Consider the following 17,581-nt stretch of genomic DNA (forward strand, 5'->3'; position numbering starts at 1 on the left):
TTTCAGTGTTTGATTGGGCTACTCAATGAGGTGTCCCGTTCCCTTTTTGAGTGAGCAGCCTTCTGCCTGCCCATCCTTAATTTGGATTCACCTGAGCCTTTGCACATCCACAGACTCCACTGAACAACATTTTGTCTCAGCTGATATTCAAAGAGATTGTATTTCTGCCTGAGGTGTTAGGTGGGCTCATTCTGGCATGCAAGAAGTTGCGTTTGGTGCCTCTTATGGCCGCAATGAAGTTCTTACTGCATGGGTCATACTCTGATCACATGCATGGTGGCTCTTGTGAATATTGATGACAAAGAACTTAAACCAGGCATAGGCAAACTCGGCCATCGTGCTGTTTTGGGACTACAACTCCCATCACCCCCAGCTAACTGGTCCAGTGGTCAGGGATGATGGGAATTGTAGTCCCAAAGCAGCTGGAGGGCCAGGTTTGGCCATGCCTGGCTTAAACCAAAACCAAATGAACATTGATAGCATTTTTAAAGAAAAAGAAGAGGAAACAATTCACAGGGGCACAAATGATCAAAAGAACTGATGATATTCATAGCATGAATCCCCCCCCCCCCATATGCACATGAAGAGAGACATAGACTGTAGCCCAATTTATGGGTATTCTGGGAACAACAGGTTGAAAGGAGTAAGGTGTCATTTGATAATCTTTTAATGTTTATCTTATCTAACTCAACACTTTTTTAAGATTAATGAGCCATTTTAGCAGAAGGAACTGCTGCTGTTCTTCTCCACGGAGCAAACGAACACAAAGTAACAAAACAAAAAGAACCTTTCAAATTTATTTATGTGCAATGTAAATGGGTAAAATGAGCATATGGGTATTACAGAATTCTCTCTATTTTTATCGGTGTGGGGCCAGATTGTTTGCTCCTCCCTAACAAAAAGTAAAATGTGCGAAAGATTTCTTGAAATAGCAGACTTTGTGAACTGGCCAGCTTCCTCCTCCTTCTCCATCCTACCGAAAGAGGAATCTGCCATTACACACGTATGCTGGGCATTTAGCAGCCTCTCGCCCCCATTTGCAATCCCTAATTTGCTCTGTCAGCATTTGCTTTATCCTGAAAGCTCCTGGGGAAAGCAGAGCAGCAAACAAGGCCCTGTAAATAGAAAGTTGTACTCAGGACCCCTCCAGGCATCCTTTTTATGGCACATTCATAATGATTCTGTGCTCATTATGCTCTCCAGGGCAGTCTCACATGATCCTGGTTTCAATATTTTTGCAATTGCAAAAGTTAAAGGGGTAGTCACTAGGGCTGGCCGATATCTGATTTTCAGCATCACAATATATCGACAGCTAAGTATCACAATATCTATGGCGGCAGAGGGCCTTGCTGGGCCTCCCCGTGGCACGGGAGGGTCTTAAAATGTAAGGAAGTAGTAGATTTAATAAAAATATTAAATAAACTTCCATATAATACATTTAATATATTTTCAACTAATTTAAGAGTAGTTTAAGTGATTTACTAGTCAAGCTGCATCTGCTTCCCCACTCAAGAGGTCTAAATGGAATCTGTGCATGCATAAGCCCCACTGCGTTCAACTAAACTTACTTCTACTTTCCTGGGAGTAAGCCTCATTGAATTCAGTAGGGCTTGCTTGTGAGTAGATACGCATTTGCTTGCACTGCTTACCGAAGAACATCCTCCCCATCATTCTCACATAGTACCCAACCTCCCATTTCAGCCATAAGGCAGCCAGCTAAGTCTTCTCTCCTCCATCTCCCCCCCCCCACAGAAGTCCCCCCCCCAAGCCCTCATCCCACCAAACTCTCCCTTTTTATCAAAGGGAAGGAGAGAGGCAAACAAGCAAAAAGGTAGTCTCCTTTAAATAGTTTTTTAATAAACCTTTCTGAAATGGAGGAAAGCTATTTAGGGGGAACCAACAACATACAGTGGTGCCTCGCAAGACGAAATTAATCCGTTCCGCGAGTCTCTTCGTCTAGCGGTTTTTTCGTCTTGCGAAGCAGCCCTATTAGTGGCTTAGCGGATTAGCGCTATTAGCAGTTTAGCGGCTATTAAAGGCTTAGCGGCTTAGCGGCTATTAGCAGCTTAGCGGCTTAGAAAAAAGGGGGGGGGAGCGAAAAAAAATCGCAAGACTTGCAAGACGTTTTCGTCTTGCGAAGCAAGCCCATAGGGAAAATCGTCTTGCGAAGCAACTCAAAAACGGAAAACCCTTTCGTCTAGCGGGTTTTCCGTCTTGCGAGGCATTCGTCTTGTGGGGCACCACTGTAAACACCACCAGAAAATAAAAACAAAAACTCTTTTTTTCACCAGCGGGGTGAGGAAAGAAAGAAGAGCTTTCCAGTTCTTTACTTCTTCACTTTGCGCTGGATCTTGATTGTCTAGCCATGGGGGGTCCCTCCTGGATTGTTAGGATCTGCATAATTAGATGATGATGAAGCTGAAAGAGTTTGCTGGTTTGTGTGAGGGCTTATCATCATTTCTTATTGGTTAGGAGGGAGAAGGGAGAGAGCAAGCAAAGCTGGAGACACCAGTGCCTGCAAATTATCTGCAAAGTACCTGTAAAGCAGTGTTCCCCAACCTTGGGCCTCCAGCTGTTTTTGGACTACAACTCCCATCATCCCTCGCTAGCAAGACCAGTGGTCAAGGATGATGGGAATTGTAGTCCAAAAACAGCTGGAGGCCCAAGGTTGGGGAACACTGCTGTAAAGTATTCTGAGCTACCCCCAGGGAAGCTGTTAAGTCTCCACCTCCTTTTGTTCATGGTGTTATTTCAATACTAATATTCAATGGTATGGCGATTTATTGCACCTCTCTAAGGGTCACACTGCTTCATTTTCAGTCTCATAACTTCCTGCTGAAACCGCACAACTTTTATACCACAAATGTTCTGGTTTAATTTTTGTCCTCTTTTGTTCTACCATAGCTCCTCAGGACTGCAATAACATAGTAGCGTTGGGGATTCATCACAGAAAAGTATACCAAAATAAATCTACCACCAACGCTCTATTATTGTGTTAAGAAAATGTGGCAGTAAACATCCACAATGAAACACCTGTTGGAGGTGCCTGTAGACTTTTCAGTTAAAATGCTAGCCAATTAGAGTCTCCCAAATGGGTACATTTCTGGCTTAATTCTCTTCAATAAATAATCTCCCCTTAGATTTCAACAGCTGGTAAGATTTGTTGAGCTCATGATCTTGCCGATGACCCGGGAAACCACCATGGAGCAGAGCAAAAGAGCTGCCTCTTATTCAGTCATGGATCCCACACTGGTGCCAAATGTGACGGGCGTTTTGTGAATATTGTGGATGCATATCTAACAGAATCTCGATTCAGATCACACAACACTCAGATGGTTTCCAGACTAAAGAGAAAGAAATTCTGTAATTAGTGAGTGAATTTACTTACTGCTAGAATCATGGTGCTGCATCAAAGTCAAAGTTATGGTTGCTGAACTTAATTAGCCTTCCCTCTTCTTCCATAAAACTCTGTCTGCTAGAGAACAGCCAAGAATGTATGACAGATCCCAGACTCCTCTGGCTGTAATAATATTTTGACTATACATAGACATCTTTTTTGCAAACAAATAACTAAAGTGGGCTGCCACAACCAAAAAGCTTCAACAATTTCAAACACCTTTGCTTTTCCATATATTGCTTTAGGAGAGGAAAAGTAAGAGAAGCTTGTCGATGCCTTTAAAGCAACTATTTCATATTTACAGAGGATGGAATGGAAGACTAACCAGGTGTTTCCATAACTGAGACTTAAAGTGCCTCTTGCTTCAATTGAGTTGTAATGTGAATAGAATCCACATCACCAGAGAATCATTCACGTTACAAATGCCTGCCTTCCACATTTACAGCAATCAGATATTAAAATAAATAGGACAAGAGAGGCTCAGGGGTGCTTTCATGTGTGAAAATGCTGTTAGAGTTTCAAGGATATGGCCTGACACAAGAAAGAAATGAGGCTGTGCAAATTAAGTCACAACAGCATGCGTGTAGGAAATTATTTTACTAGAATGATTCCAACAGTTTCTGACCTAATCTGACATTTGGGCAACTGGTTACATTCATCAGGGGCATCAGCTAAGCAGAGTCATCATGTAACAAATTGCTCTATTCACCTGACATGAGCTACCAATGAGATGGAGGGCCTGATTAATGTGCTGTTGGCCTGATCAATCTGGTAAGTCCCACATTATGGGGTGTGTATGTGTATGAGTGACTGATGCAATCCTAACCCTGACCAGCAGTGATGGGAATTGATGGAGTGGCACAGCCAACACCACACCCATGCTGGCCAGCGTGGAAGGAGGAGGCAGGAAGGAAATGATCCTACACCACCACCAGCCCCCCAACTGGTGCAGCAGAGGCCCAGATCAGGCCCAGTGCTGTCACCTGCCCTCTTTGGAGGGCATCCTCTGACTACTGCTGGTGGGGACGACACCAATGGTAGCTTCCACTGACCTGCCCTTTTGGTGGGTACATGGTGTGCTCCTCATCACCATTCCCTGATGGTGGAGCTACCAAGATGGCAGAGTCTGGTGGAGACTGGCAGTGCTGGGTGGAGGACCTCCTCTGCTCCATCCAACGCCACCCACTCCAGTGGACTGGAGGTTTGGATTGCTCTGCCCATTGCTGAAGTTCCATAGGTGGCACATACTCTGAGAAAGGGAAGGAAAAGGTCCCCCTTGACTCATTTTCTGTGGATGGGCCAGCCTGGAGGTGGTGGGAAATAGCATGGCCACCTGCTCTTGAAATGGAAATTTAAGCTCTCACATTCTGCTGACAGCATGGGAGCTGCTGCTTGCCATACTTTTGGAATAACCTGGACTGGCCCAAGAGATGTTGCTGCCTGGGGCAAAGGACATTTGGCACGCCTTCCTATTCCATGCACAAAAGCTGACTGGACCAGCAGCTGACTCTTACTTCAGCACCAGACACCGCCCTTCGTTGCATCTGAGGGCAGTTGGCGTCTTGGGAGGTGAAGAGTAGGTCATGTGGTACACACAGCCTGGTCTGCCAACACCCATTTTCTCATGGACTGAATCTGCTGTGGGGAAGAGGCAAACCTCTCACATCGTCTGGGGCTTTCTGTGTCACCCCAGCACTGCAGGCATCTTATAAGAACAGTCTCTTAAGGGGGTTCTCAAAACCCTTTTGTGCCATGGCAAGGAAGCCGGCAGCTCAAAGGAAAATAAAATCCCATTACTGTAAAACCCCCATTACGGTACTCATGGAGATTTAGCATGCTTTTACAATTCCAGCAATGATTTCGAGGAAATCTGTATGTTCTTTTAATCCGAGTATGGAAAGAACTGCTGCGGTGCCATGCCCTGAAAACTGTAGTCAGTGATGAATGAGCTGTTTTTAATATTTGCACAGAGAAGGTTTTATTGCTGTTGAGACTAACCAGAGCAGATCCATAATCAGAGACTATGTAAAGTAGTAAGACTGAAAAAACTAAAAGCACTGACCTTTGAAATGGTTGAGCATGGAGAATGATTTGTTTATACAATAAGTTGGTCATGGGTTTGTGACATGGCATGGTCCAGATTCCCCTGAATATTTTGCAATCAGTGCCTGCCACTGGTTAAGTATGAATTCAGTTCTTCCCCAAATCAGACTACAGTGGCACCTCTAGTTATGAACTTAATTTGTTTGGGAGCTCCATTCTTAACCTGAAACTGTTCTTAACTAGAAGCGTGCTTTCACTAATGGGGCCTCTTGCTGCTGCTGTGCCACCGGCACACAATTTCCGTTCTCATCCTGGGGCAAAGTTCTCAACTCAAGGTAATGCTTCCAGGTTAGTGGAGTTTGTAACCTGAGGCGTTTGTAACTTGAGGTACCACTGTATAAGCTGACAAGTATAATACAGAAGTACTGATTTTTCAACTTAGAAGTAGCATCTCCTCTTGAAATAATTTGTCGCCCAACACACTATACCAGACTTTAGCTTAGCAAGACTGCATGAGCCTATGAGCCTCTGGAGAGGAGCTCACGGCTGCTTTCCTCTTCCCTGGTCCTTTGGTTCAGGAGCAATGCAGGAAATGCCATTATTGTCCTTAACTAGGGTCAAAATCCAGCCCAGCACTTTGCAGTCGTGTTGGTTTCAATGGGAAAATGAACCATGTGTTTAAATATCTGCCACTGAAATAATTATAAGTAAAAAGTGGTTAACCATGGCTCGATCATGCCTTGCGACATGTTCAAGGAAAAAAGAAAACTCTTGCTTCTGTGAGACATTTTTACTCTACTAAAGTCAACAAGAACCTGAGCAATGGCATCAATGGGGTGAACAGAAACTCTGTGCCTGATTTATTTTATTTTATAAAGGTTACTGAAACTTGCCATGTCTAACAGCACAATTTAAACAGTGTCTTCTCAGAAGGGAGTCCTAATAATGAATTCAATGGGGCTTAGTTCCTGGTAAGTGGGGTTAGGACTGCAGCGCTACTAGGAGGGGAGAACAAGAGGGTCACATGAAGGTAATGTCAATCCTTTGAACTGCCAGAGATTTTTAGAGGGAAAAGGGAAGAGCTGGGAGAGGAAACATGGGGCAAGCCAGGTTTTGGGGGTGGGGTGTTGTCCCACCACAGTTGTGATTACAACTGTTTCAACTGTATGGGATACACTCACCTGATCCTAACATAGGATCCCCGTTTAATGCTTCAGAAGGCAAATAAGAACAAAAACAGAAGAATGATGGTTAACAATGTAACAGCATGCATTTCTACTTATACAAATGTTCTCTTAAAGACTAATAAGAAAACATTACGCTTGAGACAAAGGTTTGAAAATAACCCCCTCCCTCCCTGCCGCTGCCACCCTGCACTCTCAACTGCCTTGACTTGGTATGGAGCAAGGGGGGGGGGCTTTTGTGTCTAAGGACTGCAGTCCCTCGTGGGCAACCTTTTGGAGGCTGGGGCAGCGATGAGCAAGGCCAGAGCAAAACCTGGGCTGGTCAAGGGCAAAAGTCGCCTCTCTGCCCTGTATTAAGGGGACAAAAACAAACCCCTGTGTTCCAATACAGAATAATCTGCTCCAATACAGCTGCAACACGCGGCTAATAAATTTAGTAAATGTATTATTGTTCTTGGTTAGAATGTCATCCAAACTTTACAAGTCATCAACTTCAAAATATATCTCAGTCTATAACCAAAAAGTAGTCAGCTAGTCAGCGTAATGAATTGCTGGGAGGGAACACCACGTCGCAGGCAGGATGTCCGGATTGAATCTACTGTTTCGAAGGTGAATCTTTGTCAGCTGATGATGAAATTAAATATGTTACATACAATGAATGACAACAATAATTATTTGGTATGTATTCCTCATTTATTATTTATTCATTATTTACATGCAGCTTGCTCAGTATTATTTTTGTTGTCATTCATTGTATGTAACATATTTAATGTCATCATCAGCTGACAAAGATTCACCTCCGAAACAGTTGATTCAGTCTAGACATACTGTTCTGTTTGTTTGCTGGTTGCTATTGAAGTCTTCACGCTGGAACACCCACCACCACAATACTTTTGGACATCATCCATTGAAGGGCATTGAATACATTTACTACATTTATTGCCACGTGTTGGGCAGAGAGCCCAAGCGCACACCCAGCTTCGGTGCTTCTGCCTGGCAGGAATGTATCCTTGAACATAATGCCCCTTGCTTGTCTGGATGGCGAGATGTGTGTGTGTGGAAACCTCTGGCTTCCGTGTGGCTGCAATACAGCCTTACTATCCAAATGGTGAGAGTCATATTTATTGCCCCGTCCACTTTGGTCTCTGGCTTGCCCACCATGGGCACAAGGCAAGTGGAAGGTTCCCCATAAGCAAATGCAGCCCTTGGACTGAAAAGGGGTCCCTGCCCTGCCCAGGCCGTATCTGAATAGAAACCATTTCAAAAGAAATAACCAGTGGTTTTTTTTTATGGGGTGACGCAGGGGTATGCATACCCCTAAACATTTTGTGAATCTAAGTCTGGCCTCATTGAGTCCACTCGAGGATTGCAATATGAGTAGGAAAATGAGAGCACCCCTAAACATTTTTTAACGAAAAAAGCACTGGCAAAAACAAACATTTGCCTCGAGGGAAATTGCAACGAAAAAGCAAGTTCTCTCTCTCTCTCTGCGAGTCACCATCAGTATTCAAGATGTGGACAGACTGCAGCATTCAGAACACACGCTTAATTTTTAAACCTACCTGCATTCACACAAAATAGCTAAGTTGCAAGGGAAAACTAAAACTATGGTTTGCTCCAGTTCAAATCAAGACAGCAGGTGTTTCTTCCCCATCGCAAGCGAGTGAGTGTAGGGAGGGCTTCCACATTACAAAGGCTGCTGAGCATCCCATAAGAATGTCTGCCAGTGAGGGCTAGAGGGAGCAGAGTCAGGGCTCCCGCCCCCAGGACAAACGGGCAGCTTTTCAATTTTTCAGGAAAATCACATTTTCTCTGCTGGCCTCTGGTGGTTCCAGGCACTGAGAATCAAACTATTAGTCACACTTAGGCCCCAGTGAAATCGATGTGAAGAGTTAGTTATGTCTAATTAACTCCCATTGATTTCAACTGGGACGAATGCAAGCCAATGCATTTTGTGTTCTCAAAGTAATAAAATAAGTTTAGGTCTAGTACAAAACAAAATATTGCATAGATTTATTCATTTGCTTTAAAATTCATATGCCAGTTTTTGACCTTCAAGGACATCCAAAAGTGTTGTAAAATCAAATTAAAACAACAACAACAAACAGCAGAAAGTGATAGAACATAAAGGAGACTGCATTCTCAGTCGGAGTGCACCAATGCCTAATAGCTCTTATTATTGAAATGCTTCTTCATATTTTTGCAAAATCAGCTTCCTTAAAACTGAGACTCATAGGTTATAGTCCTGTCGCTTGGAACAAAAGGAAACTAGTTTGCTGCATCCTTCTTCAGGTATTTGGAGACCACATTCATGTATCCCCTCACCTCTATTCCAGATTGCATCTCACTTATTTTGCCCCATATGACTAAAAAAACCAAGCTGGTCTCTCACTGCACATCCCCAGCTGAAGTTCTGTTTCTTGGCACTATGTGGTGACTTGATGACACATTGTTGGCTAATTCACACGTTACAGAGAGGAAGAAGTTTAAAAAGTAGCCTGATGGAGTGGAACTTATCCATTTCACCAAACAAAATATCCCAAAGACCCAGCAGCTGCTCCTAGAGTTGAGGGCCCATTACTCAGTGGCAGAGCGCATGAGTAATTATTTGTCATTAAAGGGATTTCCAGAAGCAGAGCTTAGAAAGAACTTTGCCTGAGGCCACAGAGAGATACTGGCAGTCAAAACTTCAAAACTTCACTTCATGTGCTGCCAAGGAGTGTGGGGGAGTCTCCTTCTTTGGAGGTCTTTAAGCAGAGGCTTGACAACCATATGTCAGGAGTGCTCTGATGGTGTTTCCTGCTTGGCAGGGGGTTGGACTCAATGGCCCTTGTGGTCTATTCCAACTCTATGATTCTATGATTCTATGAAAACAGACTGTACTGGACTAGAAGAGCCAATGGCATGGCTCAGTGTACGACCACTTCATGTGTCCATATGCACATGTCCCGCTTTCTGCAGAAGTTATTGTGAGAAGCTCAGTCCTCAAACAGAAAGAGAAGTCAATTAAACCATAAACAAGTACATTGTGCAACACTTCAGAACTTCATGTGAAGCACACAGCCACATCTTGTGGAAACTGTAATGACACATAATGAGGAAAACAGAGGCAGATTTCAGATGTGTGGACTGAAAAGTTCTTACACAGGTTGGGTCACACTTCATTAATCTAACATTTTTCAGTTCAACAGCAAGATTCAAATTGCCTTCTTTGTTTTCCAGATAGGCAGCTCTAGTCCCTAGATATATTGAATTGAATTTATTATGGTCCTAGACCAGACTCACATGTCCCTAGATATAGATTCTGAACATTTGCAAAGTTAGGGCAATTTGGACCCAGAGTTTCCATTTAGGCCACTGTAAGAACAAGAGCTATTGATCTATTTCAGATTGGCTCTGGTTTAGAGCAAACACAACAGAGCATCTCAGAACAAAGGGTCCTATTTAGATTCTCCTCTAATCAAAATGAAAATGAAAATAAGCTTATTGAAATTGCGTGAAATTAGAAAGGGGTGATTTCCCCCAGGCATGCACTGGAACAGCTTGGAAAACATGCCAAGCTCCTCTCCCCCCAAACCAGAAATAATGCAATGTATTTTATGATCTGTTCCAACATCTAACGTGGCCCATCACTCTTTTGCTTACCCAGGCCAGAACCATCCAATCCCATTCTCCCCATAAACTCAACTGACTGGGCCATGCCAGTCTAGCAGGAGGGGGAGCAGGGAATTCAGCTTGGAGCAAGCAGGCAGGTTCCTGGAGTGAAGACTGCAGCTGCAGCGCTTGGCCATGCTGCTGTCATGCTACGCAGGGCGAAGTTATAGTTTCGTGTTGTGGTTTGTCTCTCCCAAACACACAACAAGCAGTAAAGCAGGAACAAATCTGGTTACAGCTCATCATTTGTCTGGCATTGTCTGAGGTGACTTTGATGAGGCAAAGAAAACAAATTACTGTATTTTTCGCTCTGTAACATGCACCCGACCATAACACGCACGTAGTTTTTAGAGGAGGAAAATCCGTAGGCATGCCACCCATAGGCATTTCCTCCATAACATGCACAGACATTCCCCCTTACTTTCTAGGAGGAAAAAAGCGAGTGTTATGGTGCAAAAAATATGGTACACTTCAACCATAGTTAGGGACTGTCTGGATTCACATGTAACAAGATTCAACCATTGTCAAGATCAGTAAGCCAACAACAAACCATGGCTTGTTTTTTCCAACAAACTATACTTAATAAACCATAGTTGCAATACTAGGATGGGTTCACATGTTACACTAAACTGTGGTTTATTAATTAAGGTTTATGCAAATCATGGTTTAATGTTATGTGTCCATCAGAACCAGTGTATTGTGGTCAATAAGCCCCTTCGGTTCTTCATTATTTCTGTGGTAAATCATAGAATCACAAAATTGCAGAGTTGGAAGGGACCACAAGTGTCATCTAGTCCAACCCTCTGCCATGCAGGAATCTTTTGCCTATCATGGGGCTCAAAGCCACAAGCCAGAGATTAAGATTCCCATGCTCTACTCCTTGAGGTTTCCCAGCTACACTATCAAGTATCCACTCCCTTACTGTAAGCTTCATGTACAGGTTTCCCATTTTTATTTTGGATAAATATTGGAAAAGCTCCCTCTTTCTCTGCCTTTCATTATTCTCTTGCACCTCCTTCTCCAGAAGCCTATGCATTTCCCTCAATAGTCCATGCGAAGGCTGCAGAGAATAACCTTAATTTGAGTAGTATCTTCCACACCACCATTTCCTGTGAATTCTTTCCTTGTGCTCCAAGTTCAAACTCTGGAGAACTCTTTTGATATCAAGTGGTTCATTTCAGCATCTCTCATGGGTGACTGAAGCCACTCGTAAATCCAACTGAAACTTTGTCTATGCAGCCTACGTTTGGAGCAGACTCCCTCTGTTGTCTCCATGACTCTTATTCCTTTCATTGTTTCGAACACTATAGCACTTCACAGTTCAGATCAACATACTTTTCTGTAAATAACCGTACGTCAGGCAGAATTATTCACACATGCAGCATATGTACTAAGGATTGGTGCGTGTTAGACATACCTATCCATACCAGATACACAGCTTTCACACTGGGAGCAGAAATAATGCATATCTGCATTTTCTTGTACCCTGTAACTTATACTCTATAGTATATTTTTATTAGAACCATTGTTGCCAATTTAAAGTGAGCTATACTTCACCACTAGGGGTCCCCTTATTCCCTTGTCTAATTTCTGCAGAGAACAAACTTTGCAAGTTTCCCTCTTCACTTTGATAATGAGTAGGATGAGGAATAATGAACTTAGGCTCATTAGCCGGCAAGGAATGAGAACTCTGCCAAACTGTGATAGAATGGGTTGTCTTTATTACAAGATGGTGGGGGTGGGGAAACAGAAAAGAAAAAGCCTGGAAGCAGATTTCTGCATAGCCATCCTGGAAAGCAGCGCCTCATATAATTACAATCCTCATTCCTTCCAACACTTGAAAACCACAAGGCCACTTAAAATATTACTTATTGTCATGGGCTGGTGTATTTAGTAGCTCTCGCTCATGCACTTCTCATTAAAACAATGCAATCATAAACCCTTTAATTGGGGAAGTCACAAATTTAACCAGACCTCTTTTATAGGAATGACCCATGGCCTCTCCCTAGTGTGGAACATCACATTTCAACTTGTATGATGTGCTTTTGAAGCTGGAAATCTCTACTCACACAGTAGAAATGCAGGGCTTAGCAACTGAAAATATACAAAAGCTGGTTCTTCTTTGCTACTCACTACAAAAACCACTTCTATTAACTAATTCCGGTACAATCAGCAAAAGAGGGAACTCCAGACCAAGTGCACAAAGTTTCATTAAAAAATGCTTCACATGTGATGCATATCACATCACATTAACACGTACACGTCTCAGACTAAGCATATGACAGTGGGGAAACTATCAACATTATTTCAAGCTAGATAATCATTTAAAAGGTATGAAATGACAGTCATACTATAGGAAGAAGCTGCAGCTACTAAAGACTTTATACTATTTTGGAATATATGGATAGGATTTCCCGAGAGTACTTCTCTGAGCCTTTAACACGTCCAAGTCAATTAGACAGAATATCCCACTTATCTTGGATTTTGCAAAGCACTGAAAGAACTATTTTTTCTTGCAGGCTGAGCCCAGAAGTGGCAGAACTAGGTTGCCATTATGCAGGGCTTTTTTTCAGAGGGAACTCACAGGAACTTAGTTCCGGCCCCTCTCAGGTGGGCACCATTGCCATTCTGATAGAACGAGGGAGGTGTTCATGGTGAGTTCCAGCATCTCCTTTTCTAGAAATATATCACTGACCCTTTGATAGAGACACAGAATATTTGGGGAATCTTTACCATAGTTGGAATGCAATTCATATGTTAAGATGGCATTTCATATATTAAAAGTTACTGGGTTTGATAAGCTCATGCAGCAGAGCTCTACCTTGTTGTGCAAACATTGCTGGCCAGACCACGGTTTCAGGATGACAGCCATATCTCCCTTTTATCACCAATAAGGAATACTGCCAGCATGGGTCTCAATTGACCCAGTCAGGTTCCTCCATGTTCTTTCACCATGGGATGGCTCAAGTCACAGCCCTGGTGCATCCACAGCCCATAAGGTGAGGTGCAAGCTTTGAGTTCAAGTCTCCTGCCATGTGTATGAAAAGGGACCTATGCATGCAAAATAAATGATGGGTATTCCATGACTGCATGTGGCTGTTTCCACAGCAAACAGATAACGTGGAACGGAATAGGAAGCTATGTGCCCGGCTTTGCCCTCCAGTTTTTACAGATTCTTCATGTATCTGTGTGGACACTTACAGCTCACAAGCCAGCACAGAATGGGGAATCATTCAATAATAGTATTTCTCATCTGAAATGGTACAGTCACCTCCATCCCAGGACTCTACTGCCTGTTCCTGATGTGTCCACAGATCTGGCTTAGTTCAGGCGATGATGGTAGGCCTATATTCTCTATAGGCATCGAAAGTATTAACAAAAAGTATTAACAAAATCACCCTGCTCTCCTGGTCATGAATGATACACTTGATAGCTGCCAACTGAAAACATTACAGTACAAAAAGAGGGTTAAAGAAATAGGCACCAAAGCCTTCAAAACTTACCAGGCAGTTGAACTGGGAAAAGACATCAGTGGCGGATTTAAAGCTTCTGCTTTCAATGCATGTGCTGCCTGCAGTGTTTGAGGCGTAGGCTGAGTCGGAGCCTGTACTTGTCTTGGGTCCTGAGCAGGTTTAATCCACCGGCTTGCTTCCGGTTTCATCCACTTCCCCTCGATTCCCCATCTTGCCAGGTACAGTTTGCAAATATCGTAGTTCATTGAGGAGTAATACAAAAGGTCCAGTACCAGCAAAACCACAACAAAAAACCCATAGATCCAGACGCCTAACAATGCACTGTAATTACTGCAAAAAGAGACAAAGCAAAGGTTAATAATGAGCCATGGCTATTGGCCACTCCAGTCAGCCACTTAATATTTTAAAATGCATACAGGTATTTTCTGTTTGCCAGAATGTATGGTTATACCTCTCTCTCCCTTTAAAAAGCTCGAAGCTGCTTACACGGGGACTCCCAATGTTCACACAGTGCTACCTATCTTCTTTACATAGTCTAAGTACAGTGGTACTTTGGTTTACAACCATAATCTGTTCCGGAGGTCTGTTTGTAAACCAAAACAGACTGTAACCCAAGGCGTGCTTTCGCCAATGGGGCCTCCAAAAAAAATTTCTTCGTAATCTAAAAATTAAAAAAAAATGAGTTGTAATCCAAAAAAAGTTTGTAAACCGGGACACGCACTTCTGGGTTTGATGTGTTTGTAATCCAAAACGTATGCAAACCAAGGTACCACTGTACCAGATTGTGGCTCAAAGTCACTCCAAGACATGGTTGCTTCTAAAAGCCAAATTATAAACTCAACAGGTTTTTGCTGGACTGTAACCAACTTCAGTCTGCAGGTTGGGAAGTTGTGAGTTGAAATGCTGCCCACCCCCCAAAAACAGCCATTTCCATTGAAGACTACAGAAAACAAGGGTGGCAGGGAAAACTTTTTCCTTGACACCTAATTTGCACTGGTTTGTTTTTTTAAATTTTGGTTGTTTTTATTATTTTTGAGACATTCAAGCATGCAGCTGCTCAGTTCTGTAAGAACTGCAACACATGATTCTGCTGGTTGTGTGGTTCAGTTCTAAGAATAACACGGATAGTGCTGAATTACTCCTTCTGGTCTTGCTTTCAGGTTGCAGAGGCCTCCATAAGCACTAACTTAAGGGATAGCTTCCAAAACCCAATGTTGAAAGTGTCCTTCAGTGGGTGTTAATAAAAAGGATAAGTGTGTTGTGTGTCTGGTTGGGGCTGGAGCCAGTATACTTTTCTGGAAACTAAGTATTTTTATTCCATAGTTCTGTGTTGGTCAAATACCTCCACCCAACTCATTGCATTATGCCATTCTGCTCCCAGCCTGGTTCATTTCTATGCTGCCCAAGATGCTTTGCTGTTCAGGATGTCACACAAATTACATTCGGGTGCCACAAATTACCATTGGAATTAAACGACAGGGAGAGGAAAGCATTTTATATGTAAATTTTATTACTCCAGTAAGTAGGAAAATTAAAGGACAAGAAAAAACCTCTTTGAGCAAATTTTCTACTTTAACCAGACCTTTAAATGATTTCATCTCTTTCAAATACAATGGTTCAATTCTCACCTAGCAAGCTGCACAGCACTGGTCCTGTTTCAGAACAGAATGAGGCCATGTCAACATAAAGTAGGTTTTAGCCTGAAGTGGTTTATTATGCATGCTTTACACTGCAAAGAATACATTTCAGCTGGTATTTGCTTGTCAAAGTCTACTCTTTGATTATATAGAAAAGAGAAAGGAATTGGAGAAACCCCCAGGGTCTGTTGGGCCAGAAACTGATGGTTAAACAGGGCATGTCCAGCTTCACAGCTGATGAGTCAGGAGACAGAAGTACCAGTTAATGCTCTGGGCTCTGGTGTGGGACATGAGCGTTACAGCATTTTAAGCTGCCTGCTGAAGAAATACCTAGCTGGATTAGAACAAGGAAGAGGTTAAGACAAAGATTGGGGGGGGGGGGGAATGTCTTTGACAAGTTGTGGAAATAAATATTTATCACCATGGTAACTTTATCACTTCTTGTAATAGAAAACTTCCATAAGATGTCACAGAGCTGGCATCAAATCCCACAACATTCAGCAAAGATACAGCTAGATGTTAATGGAACATGCTGAAAACGTGGGGAGAAAGTCGCAAATTATGTTTTGGTGGAGGTGTGAAAAGATTATGAGGTCTTCAATAGTTATTTTGCAGATATACAAGAAATAATTGGATACTTCATTCGAATGAACTCTAGTTCATATCTTAAAGAAGATGTGAAACCAAAATATCCAAATTTAGTTGGAGTTTTGTTAACTGCTACCAAAATATTGATAGAACGTAAATGGTATGCTTCTGTAAGTCCAAAAGAATAGGTATGGTTTAATTAAATTTGGGTTTTTGGCACCATGACAAAATTGATGGTGGGGCAGGTAGACAAAAAATATATGAAAAAACCTGGAAATTTATGGTTCATTCTTATTAAGCACATGAAAATAGAACATTAATTAGAACTATTTAAGGCTTTTTCACTGGTGTCTTAACTGACTAATTAATTTGCACCATAAAAAGGTAAAGGTAAAGGTACCCTGCCCGTACGGGCCAGTCTTGACAGACTCTAGGGTTGTGCGCTCATCTCACTCTAGAGGCTGGGAGCCGGCGCCGTCCGCAGACACTTCCGGGTCACGTGGTCAGCGTGACAAAGCTGCTCTGGTGAACCGGCACCAGCGCAGCACACGGAAACGCCGTTTACCTTCCCACCAGTAAGCAGTCCCTATTTATCTACTTGCACCCGGGGGTGCTTTCGAACTGCTAGGTTGGCAGGCGCTGGGACCGAACGACGGGAGCGCACCCCGCTGCGGGGATTCGAACCGCCAACCTTTCGATCGGCAAGTCCAATTTGCACCATAGAACTTCTAAATATATGATATAGGTTTCTAGCACTGTATTTTATATTTGCACTGCATTACATTAAAGCTACTATTTTAGTGGATGTTGATATAAACTGTAAATTTAGTGAATATTGGAATATGTGATTTGTCAGCCATAGAATAAGTTTGTTATAAATTATAAAATTTTGAACAAGAAAAAAGCAAGAAGAAGAAGAGTAGTAGTAGTAGTAGTAGTAGTAGTAGTAGTAGTAGTAGTTTGGATTTGATATCCCGCTTTATCACTACCCTTCAGGAGTCTCAAAGCGCTAACATTCTCCTTTCCCTTCCTCCCCCACCACAAACACTCTGTGAGGTGAGTGGGGCTGAGAGACTTCAGAGAAGTGTGACTAGCCCATGGTCACCCAGCAGCTGCATGTGGAGGAGCTCTTAACCACTACACCACACTGGCTCTCAAAAAAAGGGTGCGTGTGGAGCAAACATATCTGGTGGGATTTCAAAGACTAACAGGCTTATTACGGCACAAACATAGCTACCCCTCTAAAAAAGTTAGGCCAGTAGTTCACAGACACTGTGCTAAATGCAACCACCAAAATAGTGTTGCTTTTCATTGGGAACAGTTACATGCTTACACTGCTAAAAAGAGCAAAAGAAATTTTAAAAAAGCTATTAGTGATGGAAGAAAAATGACTGAACTGATAGCGATGCTGATGAAATCACTCTTTTTTGGACTCATGAGCCATTGTTATTCAGAAAAAACAAGAAAAAACACAGTGCTATCAAGGGCAAGCCACTCACGAAACTTCTGCAAAGGGAACCAATGTGGATCCCAAGTGTTTAGGAAGAAGGACAGGCAGGCCCCCTCTCGGACAAGAGGTTTTATTCCTTCCTTACCTTGCTAAAA

At 42.7% G+C, this 17,581-nt stretch overlaps 1 protein-coding gene across 3 annotated transcripts in view; it reads right to left on the reverse strand.

Moving 5' to 3' along the window:
• SHISAL1 (shisa like 1) overlaps nucleotides 1-17,581 on the reverse strand; it is an 83,068-nt gene that overhangs the window by 16,373 nt on the left and 49,114 nt on the right. The window contains exons 6-8 of one of the 3 annotated variants that reach the window (XM_028728714.2): nucleotides 13,782-14,081; nucleotides 6,622-6,651; nucleotides 2,683-3,344 (exon numbers count right to left, since the gene is read on the reverse strand). In XM_028728714.2, coding sequence (XP_028584547.2) covers nucleotides 3,329-3,344; nucleotides 6,622-6,651; nucleotides 13,782-14,081 — 346 coding nt within the window. In that variant the 3' untranslated portion in view covers nucleotides 2,683-3,328. Of the gene's footprint in view, nucleotides 1-2,682; nucleotides 3,345-6,621; nucleotides 6,652-13,781; nucleotides 14,082-17,581 lie in introns of those variants that run through there. The other 2 variants (XM_077930771.1, XM_077930772.1) reach the window with 2 other exon arrangements.

The sequence above is a fragment of the Podarcis muralis genome, chromosome 6, assembly GCF_964188315.1.
Source record: "Podarcis muralis chromosome 6, rPodMur119.hap1.1, whole genome shotgun sequence".
NCBI classification, from domain to species: Eukaryota; Metazoa; Chordata; class Lepidosauria; order Squamata; family Lacertidae; genus Podarcis; species Podarcis muralis.